General features: G+C 39.7%; 1 protein-coding gene across 1 annotated transcript in view; it reads left to right on the top strand.

Moving 5' to 3' along the window:
- Nucleotides 1-11,199, top strand: part of PDE3A (phosphodiesterase 3A) — a 360,917-nt gene extending 349,718 nt beyond the window's left edge. The window contains exon 16 of the mRNA XM_074938035.1: nucleotides 1,256-11,199. Within this exon, the coding sequence (XP_074794136.1) occupies nucleotides 1,256-1,503 (248 nt within the window). The 3' untranslated portion in view covers nucleotides 1,504-11,199. The remainder of the gene's footprint in view (nucleotides 1-1,255) is intronic.
- Nucleotides 11,200-21,939: the final 10,740 nt, after the last annotated feature.

The following is a 21,939-nucleotide window of genomic DNA, read 5'->3' as shown; positions in this document are numbered from 1 at the left end:
GAAACCTGGGATAGAATGTTCTAATATGGTGTATTGGTGGTATAGAGGTTTCTTATTTTATTAAACCTGAAAGTTTCCTACAGGGAACCAAGAGCTTTTTAATGAAGGATTGAGCTGGATTTGGGCTGTGCTGCAGTGAAAAGCTCTTTGTTTCCATTTCAAAAGCTTCAAAGACTCAACATTTTGGCTCCCGACACAGACATGCTTTAGGCCACCTGCAAACTCTCATTTACGCAAATTTATTTGGTACAAAACATTCCTGTACGTCACTCTATATTTTTTTTTTCAGTAGAATGCCTGAAGTGGTTTATTATTTAAGTTCTATAGCTGCCAGTGCCATTCTTCACGGTTGGTGGAAACCTTCAGGCTTTGTGTTGAACGGAATTTTATCTATCACAACTCTCTCACCATCAGACTACAGGACTGTCTACAATCATGGGCTGTCACCCAGGGCAGGAAAAAGTTTGTGGTGCAAGTGACTCTGATGATGGGAAGTGGCAAATATAGTTTGTAGTATAATAGCAGCTTGATGCCTCAAAACTAGAAAGAAGAAAACTCCAAGGCTGTGATATTATTTGCCATAGGACTTCACTTCTCAACTGTCCAAACTCAATTGTCATAACTATAGCAATGCTGCACTACATTGTGTGAAACCTAGATTTGGATTTTTCACTTGCTGCATCAGTGGAGCTCAAGCCCATTGCAATAGCAAGGTAACGGGTAGAGCAGATCTTTAAGAGGAAGGGATCATAGGTGCTATTTTGTTGACTAATGTATAGAACATTCATTACTTGCCTTCTCCCCTCCCATAGTTCCTTTCAGCGCATAGGTAATACGTAAAGAAAAGAAATATTTCATAGAGTGGTGACGGGTCTTAAATCGGTCAGCCTGAAGCTGGCCACATTTGCTGTCAAAAAGAGCACATAGCATGCCCAAATGAGTCAGGGGAGAGACGTGCACTTTGTAATATTTTTACTGGCAGTATATAATTGAGCCACTAGATGTCTTTGTGTGCTGTACAGTGTCCTGGACAGGGTGTGCTCCTTGGTAAACAAAGGACACAAAGCTGGGACTCAAAGTTGCCTTGGTTTTTTTTCCCTGTAGTTGTACTTTTTTAAAAAATAAACAACTTTTAATTAAGATGGACCCTTGATTCCATATATCATGACTCTTGCTCTGTCCATCCCACCGTCACCCCCTTCTCTCTCTTCCCTCCCAAGAAAACAATACAGTAATTCGGTCTAATATTTTACAGGAAAGAAAAAGTTCAAGCGGAGGAAAATCTACTGCCAGATTACTCAGCATCTGCTTCAGAACCATAAAATGTGGAAGAAAGTAATTGAAGATGAGGAAAGGATAGCTGGGACAGAAAAGCAAGGTCTAGAACAATCCACGCTGCACCAATCCTCGGAACAAATTCAGGCCATCAGGGAAGAGGAGGAGGAGAAAGGGAAACCCAAAGGGGAGGAGGAGGAGGACACAGCTATAGAACTGAACCAATGACAATATTTTCAACAGTATTTTAAGACAGATTGACTTGTGCACAGACTCCTTTTCAAGCCAGCACAACATTTAGACACAACACTGTAGAAATATGGGATAATGCGCCTACAGCAGTTTGATTTGTTTCTCTTTCCTTTGTATGGTGAGGTACATTGTTTAAACTCCTATGCTCAAGAAGCTTTCGCACTGCAACACTGGCTTTTATAGACTTTCTTAAAGGGGCAAGGGGAGGGTGGAATTATATACATAGCTGGTCATTGCCTGCACACTTCAGCAAAATACATGTAACGATATATTATGGTCACTGTGATATTACAGAAGAAAGTTGTCCAAGGAAATGCTGCTCCTAAAGCACATTTGCAGTTAACTGTAAGGTACCAGTTAAGTAGATTTTGCTCTTAAAGCTGAGGGATAAAAGTTCCAAAGCTTTCTCAGAATGTTAATACATCCTGCTAACATATATGTGGGGGAGAAGAGGGCGCGCGCGCTTGTGTGTATTTGACTGGATGTACTATAATGTAATGTAGTTTGAGTTTTTATCAGACTAGGTTTAGCACATGGCTTGTGAACAAACACAAGGCCCCAATCCTAGGAAATTTGGGTTGGTGTGGAAAGTGGAGCCCTTCGTAAGGAGCTCTGCATTTTCAGTGGCCAGTGAAGCCTCCTTTTGCAGCCTGGTTGCACCACTGTCTTTCATCAGAAGCTTTGCAACTCTCACTGCTGACCTGGCACCACTTGACAGCACCCTGTGACTGAACTCCTAACCACCTGCCACGTTGGCACTTTCCAGACTGCCAGTGAAAGGAATGTGCTTGGAATCCATCGTACCCAAAGTGCGGGTTATTATAGGGCACACTTTGTTACTCCTCGTTAAAGAAACTGTGCCTTTGAATGAGTTAGTGGTTTCAGGGAGCACTGTGTGTGTGAGAGAGAGAGAGAGAGACACCATGCATGCTTGGAAATTAATCACACACTGTCGCTTCCTCCCTCCCCCAGCCTTACATTTCCGTGTGTCAGTGGCCAAACACATTGTAAAATGAAGCTAAATTGTCATCTTTCAAGTGCCGCAGGAGGGGATATGTGAAGCCATGCAGTTCCTTGGGCTCAAAAGGCAAAGTCTTTGTGATGCTCCCACAGAAGAGTGGGGTGAGGAAACAGCTGCTTGTCCATGTTTGCTAGATGCTTGTATGCCTCAGCAGCCACCCACACCAGCTTCAGAGAGTGCCGTTTTTCAGCACAGGGTGCTGAATGGGAGCAGTTTGCAGCTGACATTCTGCTTAGATGCAGCGTACTCCATCCATACTACTTTATGTTTACGCTGGGGGGGAGGGGGGAGATCAGGCCTGTAGTAGAGCAGATCATTTTTTGTTTGTTTCTCTGTCGTTTAAGCTGTGAGCCAAACGTCTATTTAAAAGGTTGATATTCACTTTCAATATTTTATTTCATGATATTATATTTGTCAATGATTAGTTATCTAGATGTAAATATGGAGAAATTTTTATGGGTTCCTGTAGATAATGAAATCTTTAAGAAAAAGGGGGGGAAAGGGAAATGTTTTTGTAAAGGTAATTTTTTTAAAAACAAACCATTTTTATACAGTGTAGCCATTTCCAAGCCCATCAAATAAGGTTTTGAGTAGTTGAGTAGTTATGGGAAGCCACTGGTCTACAGGAGCAAGACACTGACATATTAATGTTTGTTGTTTTGGGCTGGTAGCCTCAGCCATTACCTTGGTAATTAAGGATTTACCAGAAATCTTTTGGTCTCCAAAAAAGAATCTGAGTTCATGATCTCCCAACAAAGGTGGACGAATGATGTATGGCATTGTAAAATCTGAGCCTGCAGACCTTATTCTTCAACAGAGCTTGAGGAGGGCTGCTTGGATGAATAAGAAATACTCACGTAAGTAAAGGTTTCAGTAGCAGCCCCATTCTGTTTTAACTTAAGTCTCTGATCTCTCCATTGCTCACCCCCTTGTATTTACCACCTCTTCACAGTATTTTATTGACTCATTAGTACTTCTTGGGAAATAACAGAGAACATTCTGTTTCTAAACCAGTCTGCATATGTGTTATCACTTCTGTATTTTTCTCCAATTCAGTCTGCAGTTCGGGTCTCTTTGTTTCTTGTGGGTTCATCTTCTCTTTATCTTTCCTTCCCCCTTCAAATGGTAGGAAGACACACTCCACTGTTAGTGACAGCATGATTATAGAGCATGACTTCAGGTGGAAACATCAATAGAAAGAGTTGATTAATGCTAAAAAATCAAAGATCATGATTTCATTTTTTTTAAGTAAGGGAAATTCATAATTCAAAAGCATAATTCTTCCAAAACAAAATGGAATGCCTCTCAAAGTTTTCTCCGAAGCACCAGCAGGTCTCCAACAATTCAAGCTTGCACTGTTTCGAAGTCCATTCAGTCACCTGTGTCTATCACTTAATATTTTTGCACCAATTATATACCAGGTTGAAGAGCTTTCTCACAGCATTTAACATGTCCTTTAATATTACTTAATAAAAATCAAACTCACAGACACTAGAATTTCACATCCCAACTGATGATGAAAACCTATGGTTTTAAGTGCACAATGATCAGAGTTGGAATTTACTTTTTTAAAAATACCAATGATAAAAAAAAACCACCTTGGTGAAAACAAAAGCCAGGCTTCAAAGGTACTAATAAATTGTACAGCTGTTATAATAAAGAGGGGAGGCATTCCAAATACAAGCCTGAATTCTGCAAATCTTTTTACTCCTGCACATAATCCTGTTGGATTCCTTGTATAAGTATGGGCTACTCACCCAAGCAAGAGTGCAGAACTGGGCCTCTGAAAAAGGGTCCTTTAAAATGTACCTAGAGGAGAACTTTAAGTTATATCCTGAGGTGTCATCATTCTGGTTGCTACTCAGCAATATTAAAGTCTGTTTCCAGTTCATTGAGCTTACTTCCTGTAGTGCCAGTGAGGCTGTTACAAATTACTACATTACTACACAAGCCTATTTGTGGGTGCAGTTAGACATACTCAGGTCTTTTTAAATGAAGGAATTGCTGGCAGGCTTAGAACAGGAATGGTGAACATTATCCAAACTGTAGAGCAGGAGGCAATACTAGTGAAAGCTGGGGCTGGGTAACCTGATAACTTGCTATCTGTGGTGATGTGCAGAATTCGTAGGTATTAGTAAAACACCAGCTGCATCTAGTAACAAACCAGGTGACATTCTTGCATGCCACTTTGCTACTAGCAGAACCCGACTTTAGTAGGCAGCGTCCCACTTATAAATCTTACCCATTGTCTTTGGAATTGTGTTTCCACCTAGAAATTGTTATCAGGAAACTTCCCAGGCATGTTTTACCAGTAAAAAGTAGGCTTGTATTAGTGTGTGCATACAGTTTTGCTTTCGTTTATAGTAGATAACAAAGCAAATAGTTGATTATCCAGGGATTTATGTCCTGGTCTTGGCCCAAAAGAGAGGGAAGAACCAAAACTTTCAACCAGAAGTTTCAGCAGCCCTTTTGAAGGCCAGGCCATTTTGATTTCCTACTTTCTACAGCCCTTTGGTGTTCTGAAATCCAGATAAACCACAGCCTGGGCAATAACTTTGAAACAAAACCAAGTAAATTGCATTGCATCAGCAGTGTTCAGTTTTCAGGTAGAATATCAATGAATGTTTAAAGTGTTGATATGAGATTCCAGTATGTACAGTATACAAATTATTTGTTTAATACTGAGGAAACCAAAGACCTTTTCAAGAATGTTTCTCAGTAGAAATAGTAATTAAAAATTACATTCTTATGGAATTCCATACTTTGGGGGAGGCAGGCCATGTCTCAAATTCTACATTCTTGTTAAAAAGAGAGTGAGAATAGGTTATGACTTCCAATATTAAATCAGAACCCTCATTCCCTTGTTAAATTTGTTTTCTCCATTGTAATCACTAACTGATTTAGCAGTCTGGGCAGCCACCATTGTGAAGAGAAGTACACTGAATGGCCTTGTATGAATTACATGGCAAGCCTTTCTTTTCTCCATCTTCTGGTTATGCTATCCAGCCAGTTGCTGCTGGTTCATCCTTACTGATTTTAAATCTGGTTTGTGGGTCAGCAGACATGTATTTTGTATTCCTCCCCAACACACAGAAAATAGAGATTAGATAAAAAACCCAGAACTATTTATCTTTCTGTTTGAATGGTACCTACACTGAAATCATCCCGACTTTGAACCAAAACCTTCCCATCTCTAGAAATAACCATTCTGATTGTGCCCAGATGATCATAATCTAGGTCTAATCCTAGTGGGAACTTGACCGCACACTAAAAGTTTGGATCCAATATGCAAAACACCTATTGCCACATCTCTTGGAAAATCAGCTGCTGCCCTTGATGCAAAACCAGTGTTAGATTTTTCAGGTGATGGAAATCCAGTGGCAATCAGGGATTCCAATGTGCTCTTGAAAAGAGTTCAAATCTCTCTTTTCTGTGGGTGAGATTCACTCTTTGCAGAAATCTTTGGAAGTCTCAGTGTACCCCCAAAGCCCACTTTTGAGCACTTAAGTGGAGTATAGGCATTGTGCTTGCCCTCTTAGGGGTGAATTTCATCTTCTGAGAATAGCTCGTTCCCAGTGAGGATATATTTTTTGTGAATGCATTTGTTAAAATATAAAAAATAAATGCCGTAGTCCTTACTCAGAAGAAATTCTCATTGTCATCAATGGACAAAATCCTGAGACTGCATCATTTCGGTGGTTCATTGGGAATTTTGCCCAACTAAGGGCTTAAGGTAGCAATTTTCAGAAGTGTCCAAGTGGCTTAGAAGCTTAATAGCCAGAATTTCAAAGGTATTTAGGCATCTAATAAGATTTTCAAAGGCACATAAGCAGATTAGGTGCCGAACTCTCATCAATTTCAGTGGAAAACAGGCATCTATCTCATTTAGGCTCTTTTGAAAATCCCGCAAGATGCTTGTTTGCATCTTTGGGTGCCTAAATACCTTTGAAAACCTGACCCCAAAGCCCATTTTCAAAAGTGACTTAGGCGCTTATGCCCCATTCACTTTCAATGAGATTTACGCCCCTAAGTGTTTGTGACCTTCTGAAAATGGGACTTCAGAACCTATGCCACATTAGTCCATTTTAAAAAATTTTTTACCCTTATAAAAAATTGAGTGAAGATTTTCAGTTTGCCCCAAAAATATGAATGAAGCCATTAATAGGTATAAATAGTAATTGCTTGCCCTGCCTTACTCTGAATAGGGCCTTAACCTGCACCACTGACTTCAATAAGAGCTTTGTTATTGACGTCAGTGGACAAAGAATATAGTGCCACTGATTTCCCCAGGACTGCTCGAGAAGTAAGATGCTAGTCAACATGAATGTGGTTGGCAGAATCGGGCTGTGAGTGAGTCAGTAGCCAGATTAAAGTACAGGGCAGCTTGCCAACTCATACCACACTTTACATTCTTGTAACAAAGTAAGATGCAAGCTGAGATGCAACTGTGCTTTGATTCATCCTAGATATTAACAATGAAATAGAAACTATGCAGTAAAGTTTGGTTTACACTGGGATAAAACAAAAAGACAGTTGGTAACTACTATGCTTCCTTCCCTCCAGTGAAGAAGAGACATTTGACAATTTTTGGCATAAATTTGGTGGCTGGATATTACTAGTATTTTTTTGCCCTGTGCATATTGGTGGGTTGAGATGCACATATGTCCTGTAACTAAGCATAAAGGTTTCTGTTCAAGTGTGAGTGATGTGAGGCAAGAATTACTTGAACATTTTTATGATACATTGATGGAAAAATAAATTGGCTCCAAGGCATGCAAATGGTTTTATCTACAGCCAAGCGTGTACCTTTTTGTTGCAGCAGAGAACAGTCTATACAGTGCAACTAGGGGCTGAGCACCAAGAGTCATTCAGTCTTTCCAGCCTTGGATTGGGATATTTGCCTGAAAACTTGGGTGTCCCCCAGCTGGCAGCATAGTATTGACGTAATTAGTCCTAAAGTTGATGGGATTTTAAACATAGGTGGAGACTGTTAAATTGGCAACCCCTAGGAAAGAAAGGAAACCTAGTCAAGTTCCAAATAGACTTTATACAATGCAGCTGGGTTTTACTTTTCATTCAAAACAGGGAGTAATCCTTTGGAGAGAATCAAGCATTGGGTTTCAAGTAGTACTGTTTGACAGCCAGTCAAACATCAACAAATGCGCTAGAGACGATTTTTCCCCCTCCCTCCCTCAAACTTAGAAGGAGTAATCCTCCTTTACATTTTTGTAATGAACCCACAAATGTAGGAGCCTTTTGACATCTGAGTTATCACTCTTTACAGATTTGCTGGCAGCATTTGTCAAAAAACCAGGCAATCTGAAGGAGACGGGGTTGGGGGGAAGAGGAGATATCATTTTTTGGTGTTTTTTGGGCAGTATCCATCCCTCCGTAAGAAAATAAATTGAAATAATCATAGGCCTTGTACAGTAGTCAGCCTTAAAAATGTGCCAATTTATCTTCGATAAATAGAGATGGTTACCACTGTGTTTGTGGTATTTCTTATACTTAAGCTTGGCAAAAATTGATGTTTGTTTATTTATAGTATTGATGTTTATTTTTAAGCATATTTTTAGATTTTTATCCATTTAAATTTTCTCAGTTTGTAAAGTTATAGGGGAAATCAAGCAATAATTATTTAATGACAGTAACACCGAGATTCAAAATGTTAAAGTATTATAACTGTTAAAACACAAATTAACATCATACATCAAAATACATAAAGTAAATATCCTTAAATCAAACTCTAGTAAGTTCTCAAGCAGCATTTTTCTTATCTTTCCGATCTGTACATTTTTATTATCAATAGAAATATTTTCTCATCAGTTTGTGTGTGTACAGGTGAAATCAATGTTTGCCGACATTTACTGATAAAAATCAAATCCTTCCAAGCCTACTTATCTCTAGTATCTAAAATTGGCCAGTCTTAATGGTGACCATTATAGTTGCAATCAACCAACCTTGTCCGTGGTCTCCTTGTCCACTTTTTACGAAGTAACTTAGAGACACTGGAACTAAGTATGTAAGTCTCTTGTCAAATAAGCCTTTACTCGCTATGAGGGGAGGAAAAAAAATATATGGTGCCCATTTTAATCCATGTTTTCAAACAGCTGATCTGGGTAATTTATGTTTTCACAATTCCCAATGTATGCTTCACAAAGCAGCATGTTCATGGTGTGAAAATTGCACGGTGGGCGGTAGCTGTTGAACTGATCTCTGCCAAGCTACACGAGCAACCTGAAATGGTTCTTATGATCTACAGTATGTGGGCGTCAAGACCCGCATCTAGGTAATGGTGAAAATTTTGCTGCATACAAAGTATTGCATTTTTGCATTTAAAAAACAAACTGGGAGAAACAACAGCAGTTTTGTCTTAAAACTACATCCAGATATAAAAGTAAACATGAAGCACTCTGTAATAGTCAAAGCTAAGGTGCATTTGTAAATGTAGTTGCCTTTTCGTTTCTTGGTTCAAAAAGTAAATCCAGCTGAGATCAAATAAGCAAAAAGTCCTTGTGTGGTCACAGTAAGCCATATGCATTAACTTCCACCTGTTTCAACTTCGAAAGGAAGCTGTCATTGCACCTGGTAGCTGTAGGTGGCATGGGGCCAGAGACTGGGGCTATGGACAAAAGAAATGATTTGAGGGATTTGGAAGAGGTAGGGTGTCTACACAGTAGTTGGAGAAATATCTCAGGATAGAACAGTCCAACTCTATGCCAACCTTAACTTGGTTTGTTCTTAGTATTGCTCTGAAGTAAATGGACTTAAATGTTCCATTCTTCAACAATGTCTTCCTTTACGACAATGAACACTCACAAACTATTACTTAATGTGAATTAACAGTTACAGTTTGCTTTTAAATATATATTGAAAATAGTTGAGTTTTTCCCCCAACCCTAATAGTTTTGTCCAACATGTATAAATGAATCCATGTCTGGAATGTGAAAAACAATGAGAAAGTGGTTAATGGTTTGCCATACTTGTACATAAAGTTTTAGGTTGAAAGTCCCATCCATCTATTAATGCTTTCCCTCCTCCTCCTTTCAAGATTTCTGTCTGATCCTGAAGCATATAACTAAAATCTATATTACAGCAAAGGTTCAATTTTAAGTATTTATTAACATTAATACAGTACTACAGATTAGTATCTTAAAAGATCAAAGACAGCATTTGTAAATGTTATATAATGTCAGTGGTACTTTTATATTTTGATTTTTGTTAATATATATTTGGTCATTACTTCAAACACGCAACCTGTTTTTTTAATCAATATAAAATGTTTGCATGAGGAAAAAAGAACCTTAAGTTCACAGTCATATTTTTAAAATTGTAATTCATACTGTAGCTTTGTTTGCTTAACTGATAACATTTTCACTGATGGATGGCAGTTTATTTTTGATAGAAAAAATATCTAGTACTAATGTTAAAACAAATATAATTTTAAATTTTTGCATCACCAAAAATACTGGAAACTAGTACCATTCAAAATGACTTAAAGAGATCATTTTCCAATATGGTTTCATCACCTGGACTATAAATGAAATCCAGTGCTACTTCTGTATAATACACACACATCCAAACATGCCCTCCCAAACCACCCCATTCAATATAAAATGTTCTTCAGAATTAGTTGAATCTTGGTGAATGTAATTGTGAAATCAGCTCATCAAGGTCAAAATATTTTCTGAATGACAATTCTGGCAAGGATGATGTAGTTGAAATAGCTTGATCCTCGCTATGCTTGGGGCCAAATTCTACAAACCCTGGTACACCCAAATCTCACCTTGAAGTCAATGGAGGTATTTGGCTACAAAAAGAGCAAAAGTTTGGTCCGTTGGGGGGATGGTTAATAACTTTGGATCTTACCTTGTGAGGTGCAGACCTCAGCATCTTGAAGAATCATTCATTTTTGATGTATAATCTAATCCCTAATCAATTCTGGCTGCAAGTTTTTCAGTGAATCACAACTGTGATTTTAAATTAATCCATCCATAATGTTTTCACTTGACGGGGTAACCTATTTTTATAAGGTAATATTTGATACGTGTGTGGGTGTTATCTTGGGGATTCCTACGCAGCAATATTTTTAAAAAGAACTGCCAACCGAAGTGGCAATGCAGAAAAGTGCCATTTTGTGCAGGATTTGTACATGCCAACTTTTAACACAGTGTTCTTTTCACCAAGTACTACATGCATTAATTTATATTTATATATTGTCAATATTGTTGTAACCAAACTTCTCCTTTTTAAACACTTCAAGAACAAGGCCTTGTATTTTTAGGTGATGATCTTTCACAGACAGACTAATTCTTTTCCTTTCACTAGTATCTTGCACTCAAGACATGTAGCAATACTTAATATATTCCCTTCACAAGTATTTGTTAAGTGATTTAGTTAATGGCGAATAAATGTTTTGTACAAAATAGATTCTGTACAGGAAAAAAATCTTTTAGATAAACATTATTTATTTTTACTGTTTTGTAAGTTAGACACTATAATGAAGCTCCTTTTGCCAGAATTACTGGAAGTGCCTCTTGGTAAAATGTATAATACAGTAAATATGTATTCAAAATTATTAGAAATACTTGTCACAAAATGAACAATGTGGATGTTGCAATGTGAAGACAAATGTACAACATAAATATAATTCTGTGGTATTAGACTTGTTGTGGTTCTTTTTCCTTGGACAGAGCTGAATTCAGCTACCCACCTTTCTCTGTAAGAACTAAAGGAGTTTATTTGAGCATGAGCTTTCGTGAGCTACAGCTCACTTCATCGGATGCATAGCATATTGTGGAAACTGCAGTTTCCACAATATGCTATGCATCCGATGAAGTGAGCTGTAGCTCACGAAAGCTCATGCTCAAATAAACTGGTTAGTCTCTAAGGTGCCACAAGTACTCCTTTTCTTTTTTCTTTTTACGAACACAGACTAACACGGCTGTTACTCTGAAATCTGTAAGAACTGTCACACTGCAAGAGACCAATGCTCCCTCTAGGCTCTGATCCAAACCCACTGAAGTCAATGGAAAGGTTCCAATGGGTTTTGAATCAGGTCCTGAGTGACATGTCTCATCTCCAACAGCAGCCAATGCCTTATGTTTCAGAGGAAGGTGTAACACCCCATACGTGTCTAACTGACAATATTATGCATTGGGGAAAGAGTTCTTCCTAACCCCTTTCTTATCGATATATGCCTGTTAGCATTGACTTCTTCCATAGGATTATTCACATGCTTTTAAAGTTAAGCATGTACTTCAGCAGCTTGCTGAATAGGGGGCTTAGTGCAGGTCCTGGGTTTTATTTTTATAGTGGATGTCAGCATTGACCTCTATAATTTTGGTTATTTTCATTTATTATTTTAGAGCTTTCAGCAAAGCTCTAGGTGGTTTTCAGTAGAGGGAGAAAGTCGCTACCCCAAAGAGTTCACATTATAAATCTTTGACAAGGAGCAGGGAAGTGACAAACAGTTGGGAGGGAATGGGGAAAGGAAAGGCAAAGGTTACAGCAATAAGGTCACATGGATATTCAGTTTAGGCATGTGCATGTGTTTCTGTCTCCAGACTTTGAATCATTCTTGTAGCTCTTCTCTGAACCCGCTCCAATTTTTCAATAACTGTTTTAAAATGTGGACACTAGAACTGAAATCTCACCCGTGCTGTATACTAGGTAATATCACATCCCTTCTCTGACTTGATATTACCTAGTTTACATACCTAAGGATTGTGTTAGTCTTTTTAGCCACAGAATTGCACTAGAACTTATGTTCAGTTGGTTATTTACAATAGCCCCAAAATTCTATGTAGAGTCACTGTGTTCCCATCCTATGCTTGGTAGTATTAAAATATCAGTTTCCCCAACCAGTTCAGACTGCTGTGCATCAGTGACCTGGCCTCGTCAATTTTACCAGCCATGATTTTATACTTTCTTCCAGGTCAGTGAAAAAAAAATATGTAATAGCTTTTGGCTAAGAAGCAATCTGTGCAATTCCTCACCAGGAATATCCCTATTCAATGATTCTCCATTGAAAATTATATTTTGAGAACTATTAGTTTTAAATCCACTTAATAAGGACCATATTGATTTTTATATGCTACTTTTAATAAGGATGTTGTACAGTACTGAGCCAAATGCCTTACAAAAATTCAGGTACATTATTTCAACACAGTTACCTTTATAAACCACACTTGTAATCTTGCCAAAGAATGATATCAAGTTTGTTTAACCTATTTGTTGACACCATATTGTTTGGCATCCTCTCATTCTTTTATTAATGGAATTTGGTATCAGTCATTCCATTATTTTGTCTAGGTTTTGTATCAGTCTATAATTTCCTTGGTCACATATTTTATTTTTAATCTGTATAACATTAATTTCTCTGTCATCTAAAATATTCCCATTTTTCCAAGATTATTAACAATTAACATCAAAGATCTAGAGAACTCTTCAGCCAACTCCTTTACAACTTTTGGGCATAATTATGGGCATAAATTGCAGATTTGGATCGAGTTTTTGAACTCCCTAAAGTTCTGGTATTTTTGGATCTGAAATTTTCGCCCAGCCCAGGGAAAGGAGGGAGGCTCACTTGCTAGTTTGGATCTGGATCCAGGTTTAGATTTTTGAACACCCCAAAAAGTTTAAAGATCTTTGTTTCAGGTGGGGCCAGGGAGATGTTAGTCAAGTCCAATTTGAAAGATGAGTAAAAATCTATTCCAATACAAAGATAGCTAATGAATCCCTTTTCAGTCTATCCCCAACGTGTAATCAGTACGTTCCACTGCTTTGAGCACTGAGTGAATTGTGCAAAGTACACAACATGAGGGTATAAAAAAGCCTTTTAATTAAAAACTCTTCATCACAATGACTATGCTATCAGAATAAAAGCGCACTTCTTGTCTGAGATATTAAAACACTCTGGATCTCTTCACATAGCAAGAGGTTCTCATGAAAAGAGCTGAGCAATAAAATATAGAGAGAGGCAGCCAATCAGTTAGCGAGACCACACACGAACCTGCTGCTTCTACTAACCTGGGAAAACAAATGAGGCCATGACGCACAGATAGCGCCAGCTCAATTAAATGTAGCAATTTCCAGAGTGTTCAGCTGACGCTCAATTACACAGGCAAATCCACTTGCCTGAAACCACTTAGATTTTTTTTCTTTTACTAAAAAAAGAACACCCAGCAATCGGATGCTTTTAAAAAAAAAAAGTTTTTTAGTTTGGGCTATAATTTTATCAGTACAGCACAAAACAGACATCGGAAACAAGATGGTAACGGTGCAAAAAGTGACTTTGAAGACTGCTAGTTCTGCTGTTGGGAAGCCTGGGATTTCTTCTTCATTTAGAAAATAATCAGCGGAAAATATAATTCCAATCCTACGTCACTGACAGCCATTACTTTAACAGAATAGCTCATCTCAATGAAGGAGGCCTCTGAAGACAGAAAGTCCACTGTCCCAAACCAAATATTGTACGTGTGAACATTGCTCTTGAGAGAACCAAAGCGGCAGTCAGCGCAGGACTTGATTGAGCAGCCAAATAACCACATCAGGGTACTTTTGAAGGTTCTCTTAATGAATGAGCACATGAGCTCAAGTGAACTAGTGTCCCCCCTCCCCCCCCCACCTTAAATTTAAACTGTTGGACCCATTATGTCTAACCTAAATTAATGACTGTACCCCCTAAATATTCCAGGTTGAGCAAGCTTGTAAAAGCTCAGAAGTTTGATTTCGATAAAGGTCTAGCTAATCAGCTGCTTATTTTGGGTCAAGAAATGCTGGGCAGAAAGGCCCCAGCTTTTAAAATATATTTAGCCATTGCTGCACTCAGAGACTAAATGCCTTCAGAAAATGACAGTTGGGCTCCAAAATCAGTTAGGGGTTGCAATGCTGAGTGCAGCAAAGCCCAAATATTTTTACAAAGCTGGGCTCACGTGGCCTGGTTTTATACACATGCCTTCATCTGTCTAACTTAATTACAATATATTTTTTCTGTTAAGCTACCTCCTGTAGTTCTCTTTTGCTTGGTAGCTGTTTGTTATTGTGGCTGCCATAGGCATGGCATTCCACAGTTCAACACCGACTGTGTAATAAATTTTCCTTTTAAATTCTTGATCCATTTTCTTTCCATATTTTTAGACAAACATCATTGGGTTTAAGGCCCGTTCAAAACATTTATATGCATTACAAAAAGTCCAATGGGATTTTTTTCTAAGGTCAGGGAGTTAAGCTCTGGTGTCCTGGCCAAATTCCAATTTGCATTTTTATATTTTGACACATTAACATTTTACCCATAGTTTCAACCGTTAGACAATTCCTCCTGCTCTCAGCTGTAGTGTTGCATTGCTGTGTTCTCTTAAACAGCCATTGCATTCCACCCCAGCGGCAGCTGCATTTCGATCGTAGGTAAAGGCATTCACTGGGATCCTTTGCAATATAAATGTGAGCTATTGCTCCCACTTGCCTCTTTTTTTTAATCTTGACAATTTCAGTCAAACCCTCTCTCTAACTGTGATTTCTTTTTCTTAGCCTTTCTTCTCAAGGAAAGCCTCCTTGCCCACTTACCATTCTGGTTGTCTCCTGTGCATCCCTTATCTAATTCCTCGCCGGAGTATGATGCTCAAAGCTGAATAGAGCAGGGGTTCTTAAACCGCATTGCATCACAACCCCCTTTCAACAATAAAAATTACTACGTGACCCCAGGAGGGGGACCGAAGCCTGAGCCAGCCCAAGCCACAGGTGGGGGCACCAAAGCCGAAGCTCAATGGCTTCAGTCCTGGGCAGGGGGGTCTGTAATCTGAGTCCCCGTCCCCAGGGCTAAAGCCCTCAGGCATCGGCCCCCAGGCGGTGGTGCTCGGGCTTCAGCTTCGGCCTCAGACCCTAGCAAGTCACCAAGGGAAGGTCATGCATGACTAATCTAATCGCCTTTTATGATGAGATTACTGGTTCTGTGGATGAAGGGAAAGCAGTGGATGTATTGTTTCTTGACTTTAGCAAAGCTTTTGACACGGTCTCCCACAGTATTCTTGTCAGCAAGTTAAGGAAGTATGGGCTGGATGAATGCACTATAAGGTGGGTAGAAAGCTGGCTAGATTGTCGGGCTCAACGGGTAGTGGTCAATGGCTCCATGTCTAGTTGGCAGCCGGTGTCAAGTGGAGTGCCCCAGGGGTCGGTCCTGGGGCCGGTTTTGTTCAATATCTTCATAAATGATCTGGAGGATGGTGTGGATTGCACTCTCAGCAAATTTGCAGATGATACTAAACTGGGAGGAGTGGTAGATACGCTGGAGGGGAGGGATAGGATACAGAAGGACCTAGACAAATTGGAGGATTGGGCCAAAAGAAATCTGATGAGGTTCAATAAGGATAAGTGCAGGGTCCTGCACTTAGGATGGAAGAATCCAATGCACCGCTACAGACTAGGGACCGAATGGCTAGGCAGCAGTTCTGCGGAAAAGGACCTAGGGGTGACAGTGGACGAGAAGCTGGATATGAGTCAACAGTGTGCCCTTGTTGCCAAGAAGGCCAATGGCATTTTGGGATGTATAAGTAGGGGCATAGCGAGCAGATCGAGGGACGTGATCGTTCCCCTCTATTCGACACTGGTGAGGCCTCATCTGGAGTACTGTGTCCAGTTTTGGGCCCCACACTACAAGAAGGATGTGGATAAATTGGAGAGAGTCCAGCGAAGGGCAACAAAAATGATTAGGGGTCTAGAGCACATGACTTATGAAGAGAGGCTGAGGGAGCTGGGATTGTTTAGTCTGCAGAAGAGAAGAATGAGGGGGGATTTGATAGCTGCTTTCAACTACCTGAAAGGGGGTTCCAAAGAGGATGGCTCTAGACTGTTCTCAATGGTAGCAGATGACAGAACGAGGAGTAATGGTCTCAAGTTGCAATGGGGGAGGTTTAGATTGGATATTAGGAAAAACTTTTTCACTAAGAGGGTGGTGAAACACTGGAATGCGTTACCTAGGGAGGTGGTAGAATCTCCTTCCTTAGAGGTTTTTAAGGTCAGGCTTGACAAAGCCCTGGCTGGGATGATTTAACTGGGAATTGGTCCTGCTTCAAGCAGGGGGTTGGACTAGATGACCTTCTGGGGTCCCTTCCAACCCTGATATTCTATGATTCTATGATTCTAAGTCGAAGCCAGCCCGGCGACCCCATTAACACGGGGTCATGACCCCCTTTGGGGTCCCAACCCCCAGTTTGAGAACTGCTGGAATAGAGGAACCCAATATGGTCTACAGCGCAAGAATGCTGTATGTGCCATGCCCAGAGTTCTCTTCGCCGCGCTAGACAGCACCCCCTACTAGTGGTTTCATAAACCTTCGACTATCACTCAAATGCCCTCCAAGATAATTCATTCAAATCCCTTGGGGAATTTATTACAAAGTCAGTGATGTGTCTAGGGTGTGGATCAGTTCTGCAGTTAATATTTAGTGCGTCCTGATCATTGTGTTTAGAACTCATTCTTAGTACTCCTGGAAGGCTATTAAAGATCTGAAAAGCTGGAATCAGTCTGATGTGGTGCCAACAATGATGGGAACATTTCTATGGAAACCAAGCCAACAACCATCTCTTTGGGGCACCAAGACAACCGGAGTGACTTTATTGCATGTTCTTGTCTCCTTTCGCCCACTGCTGTTCCTAGGGGCTACACCCTGACATCCTTACTCAGGAAAAACTCCATCCTCAAAAGTAAAACGCACCACCAAAGCAGGCCCTGAATCCCTCTATTCTTTAGCCACAGAGGCAAATTTGCTGCTGCTTATTTTTTGCTGCAGCAGTGAGGAGTTCACATGGACGTTGTTTAAGGTATGTCACACTCGAAAGTCAGCGGGCTTTGTTTGTGTTTTAATTCTTGGAAATTGTTGGATTTACTTTCTTTAAGAATAGATTGCATTTTAATAAAAAGAAAAGAAAAATGGGTATTTAAAAAATAATAAATCCATAGAAATAGCAGAGACTCAGACTTTCCTGCGTGACCTTCAGCAAACCTCTTTGCCTCAATTCTCCATCCTTAAAATGGGGCTAATGCTTATTTTTTCCAACCCTTTGTTTTGCTTGTATACATAGGCCTTGCTCTTGTACTGAGCTCTGTGTAGGTCCAGGAGCTCACTGCAGTCTCAGGGCTTTGGACTACAAGCTCTTCAGTGCAGTGACAGTCTTTTATTATATACATATGTGGTGCCTAGCACAACAGGTCCCTGACCTTGGGTGAAGCATTTAAGGCACTAGTGTAATACATAAAATAAGGGGGGATGGAACTATTTAGCTATGTGTTAAAGGCTAAGTCATTGAGGTCTTCATTGTACAGAATGATTTTTTTTCTTCATGTGGATTTTCTTTCCAAAGTAGTAATAAGAATCTGGAACACATTCTTCACCGGATTATAGCAATTTTAAAGTGGTCAAATTTTGAGGCTAAAAAGGTCAACAATGCTCCTGTTAACATTTATATTTTTAAAAAAATACCCATTCTTTTTTCTCCATTGAACAAAATCAACAATAGTTTTCCTTACAACTTTTTTGGTCTCTTTAGTAAGATTTGTCAGTGTTAAGTTAATCTTTGCAAGCAAAGCCCTTATGCTTTATGTAACGCTATCACAATATGTTTTAACAAAATGCCTTTTATGTAGCCAACAGGCTTGGGCCAAGGTGTATTTATTTTGCAAAATCTTAGAAGAGGAGCAATGTTTAAAAGTTCAGCTCTTGGGGCTTATGCAATAGGCTGGAAAAGGGAGCAGCCAGTTCACTGGAGCTTTGTCTCAGAGGCTTGTTGTTGTTTGAGGTTTTTAGAGATTGACCCACAAAAAGGCTTTGCCATTAAAGCACTGAGAATTGTATGCAGCTAGATTATGCTTGTGGCTGTCAAATCACCAAAAAAAAAAGTTATTCACTGAGGCTAAATTAGTTTTAGTCAATGTAATTAATTTAACCCTTAGCTTTAGAAATAGAGGTGGGCTGGATTCTAATTTCCTGTGGCTCATACAAAGCAAGAATGTAAAGACATGGAAACCGAAGACCTCCAGTAACTAACTTTAGCCAGATGCTTTATTCTGCTTCCTTCTTAAATGCTTTGTTTCAATTATAGCCAGCAAATATATAAATAAGCCATTTCTTTTAGGATGGTTGGACCATAAAACCTTTTCTTAGAGTTAGTTAATTGTCTATCGAGTTTCCAAATGAGTTCACTTGGGTTGGCTTATTGGATAGTGCTGTATGCTGTCATGTGGGAGATCCAGCTCCAAGAGAGGAGCTCAGGGCAGACCATCACCATGTCACCTCTGTTGGAGGAGGAGATTAATGTAGCATGTCTCAGAGCTGGGCCTGAATTTGTAGCCTTAGAGGTATTTGTTAATAATAATAAATAACTAAGTAATACTTGGCCTATTCTATAGCCTTCCAATGGAACATGTCAGCAAGAAGAGAGACAATATATTTTATTGGACCAACCTCTGTAGGTTCAAGAGGCAAACTTTTGAGCTACACAGGGCTCTTCTTCAGGTCTGGGAAATGCAATCAGGGTGTCACAGCAAAACATGAGGTGGAACAGATTGTCTGGCATAAATAGTTTACACATATTTCAAGGGACTATTCAAGGTGAAATGGCCTGATAACAATTCTCTGCTCAATGGGGGGAGGGTTTAGTGGGTTATAGATTATTGTAATAAGCCATAAATCCAGTGTCTCTATTCAGCCATGGTTTTTCGTATCTATCAAAGTTATGAATTTAAGCGCCTAGACTCCTTTTGAAGGTATTGGACAGGTTTCCTTTGAGAATGAGGGCTGAGGTCAAATATAGAGTGATCACTTTGTGAAGAGTTTTTGTCTTTTATCATTTTTCTGTGTGAGTTCATTTGAAAGTGTAGTGATTGTCTCGTTTCACCCACTTAGATGTTGTTGGGACATTTAGTACACTGGATGAGGTACACCACATGTTGTGATGGGCATGTGAAGGACCCGTGGATATTGAAAGATGTGTGATGGACAGTGTTGAGCATTGTAGCAGTGGATATATGTCTACAGGTTTTGCATCTGTTGTTCCGGCAGAGTCTGGTGCTGCTTTGAATTGGTGTATCCTGGTCGGTGGGGAGCTTGCTTCTGATGATGAAGTTGGAGAGGTTGTGGGGTTGTCTGATGGTCAAAAGAGGGGGTTCAGGACAGATTTTTTTTCAGGATGCGATCCCCATCAACTATGGGTTGTAACTGTTTAAGGATATTCTGTATGGATGCCTGTATCAGGTGTGCTATCAGAGGGGGTTTATTTCTGTATAGAAGCAGGTTCTTTCAGGGTATTTGGGTGTTCCATTCCAGGATGTGATCTACTTTTATGGTGGATTGTCCTTGTTAAGTGTAGTAAGATGTATATCCCAGACTTTCTCCTCAGAGCGTATTCTATTGTATCTGAGTGCCTGCCGTAGATAGCAGATTTCTTGGTGTGTTTGGGATAGTTACTGGATCTGTGAAGGTAGGTATAGTGATCCATGTGTTTCTTGAATATAGCAGTCTGTAGGATTTCATTGTTTTAGCTGATCATTGTGTTTGGATGTTGATGATAGTGTGGGCGTATTCTATAGAGACTTTAATAGATGGGGGACGGGGTTTGAAATTGTGGTGGAAATCTATGAGGGATAGGGTTTAGGTCATCTCACCAGAGGACAAAAATATGATTGCTTGTATCTCATTGGTTTATAATTGGTTTTGTGGTGTATTTGTCCAGAAATTCTTCTTCAAGGTGGTCCATAAAGAAGTTGGTATACTGGGGAGCCATCCTACTAACCATGGCTATTCCCATGGTTTAGACAAAGTGTGTTTTTGTTGAATATGAAAATGTGAGGGGTAAGGATGAAGTGGATGAGTCTGTGGATATATTTGGGGTGGATAGCTAAGGGTCATTCATTATCTTGTAAATATTTGTGGCAGGCAGTGAGTGATGCTGTCGTTGAGAGGGATGTTGGTGTATAGGGAGGTGACATCCATGGCGGCAAGGATGGAGTTCTGAGGGAGGTTGTTAATGTTGCAGAGTTTCTGGAGCAAGTCAGTTGTGTCCTGAAGGAGGCTGGCTCTTTGTGAGGATGGTTTCTGTTAGTCCTGATATTGCTTCTGTAAGAGTGTCATGACCAGATATGATGGGTCTGCCTGGATTCCCTTGCTTATGTATCTCGAAAAGTGTATACAAGCTCCATTGGGTGGGGTTACGGAGGGAAGATGTTATAGAATTTCTCTTAGAGTTGTTTGGGGAAGGATTTAATGGTATCCTCATTTACCGGCGTAAATTGTGATGTGGTGTCTTCTTTTTTTTTTGTTCTTTATAGTAGATGATGTTGGAGAGTTGTCAGTTGGTCTGGTTAATGTCGTCATCACAGTTAAGGACCATGATGGCGCCCCTTTTGTCTGCTCATTCGATCACTATTTGTTGGTTCTGTTTCAGGGACTGTATAGCTGTCCTCTTAGCAGTGTAGAGATAGTGGTGGATGCGACATTTGTTAAGGATTTCATAGTCAATTCTTTTTCCTGAAGTAGTCAATGTAGTGATCAAGAATGTGGTTTCACCCACTGTGAGTGTAGTGTCAGATGATTCTTTTTTTTTATGACTGGCTGCGAGGACATGGTAATTGTGGTGGTGTCGTCGTTGTCATTGTGAAAGAATTCTTTTAGACAAAGTCAGTGGAAGAATTCTTGTAGGTCGCCACATGTTGAAAGGTGTGCTGTGTTACCATACTAAGTTCTATGGGTCCTACACATGCCTATCACAACACGTGGTGTATCTCATCCAGTGCACTAAATGCCCCAATAACAACTATGCTCTCGAACGAACACGCAGAAAAATGAGAAAAAACAAAAACACCAGTCACCTGTGGGTGAATCCTTTTCACAATGCAGTCACTCTATATCTGACCTCTCAGTCCTCATCTTCAAAGGAAACCTGCACAACACTGTCAAAAGATGAGCCTAGGAAGTTAAATTCATAACTTTGCTAGATACTGAAAATTATGGACTGAATAGAGTAGAGACACTGGATTTATGGCTTATTACAATAATCTATAACACACTAGTCCCACGTCCCATGACTTGGGAGGTGTTAACGGGCCACTTCACCTTAAATGGTCTCTTGAAATACGTCTTAACTATTTATTCTAAACAACCTATTCCACACTGTGTTTAGCTGTGATACTCTGAGTACATTTCCCAGATCTGAAGAAGAGCTCTGTGTAAACTTGAAAACTTGTCTTTCTCTCTGACAGGAATTGGTCCATTGAATAATAGTGAGGGTCTGAGTCTTGTTTACTCTTAGGCTCTGGCAGTATAAAGGGGCCTTAAAGTGGACATAGATGTAACTATTTCTCAAATAACATTACAATTGGCTTGTAATAGGGTGTGAGAT

This window comes from Natator depressus, chromosome 1 (genome assembly GCF_965152275.1).
Source record: "Natator depressus isolate rNatDep1 chromosome 1, rNatDep2.hap1, whole genome shotgun sequence".
NCBI classification, from domain to species: Eukaryota; Metazoa; Chordata; order Testudines; family Cheloniidae; genus Natator; species Natator depressus.
This window is presented reverse-complemented; position numbering and strand designations above follow the sequence as displayed.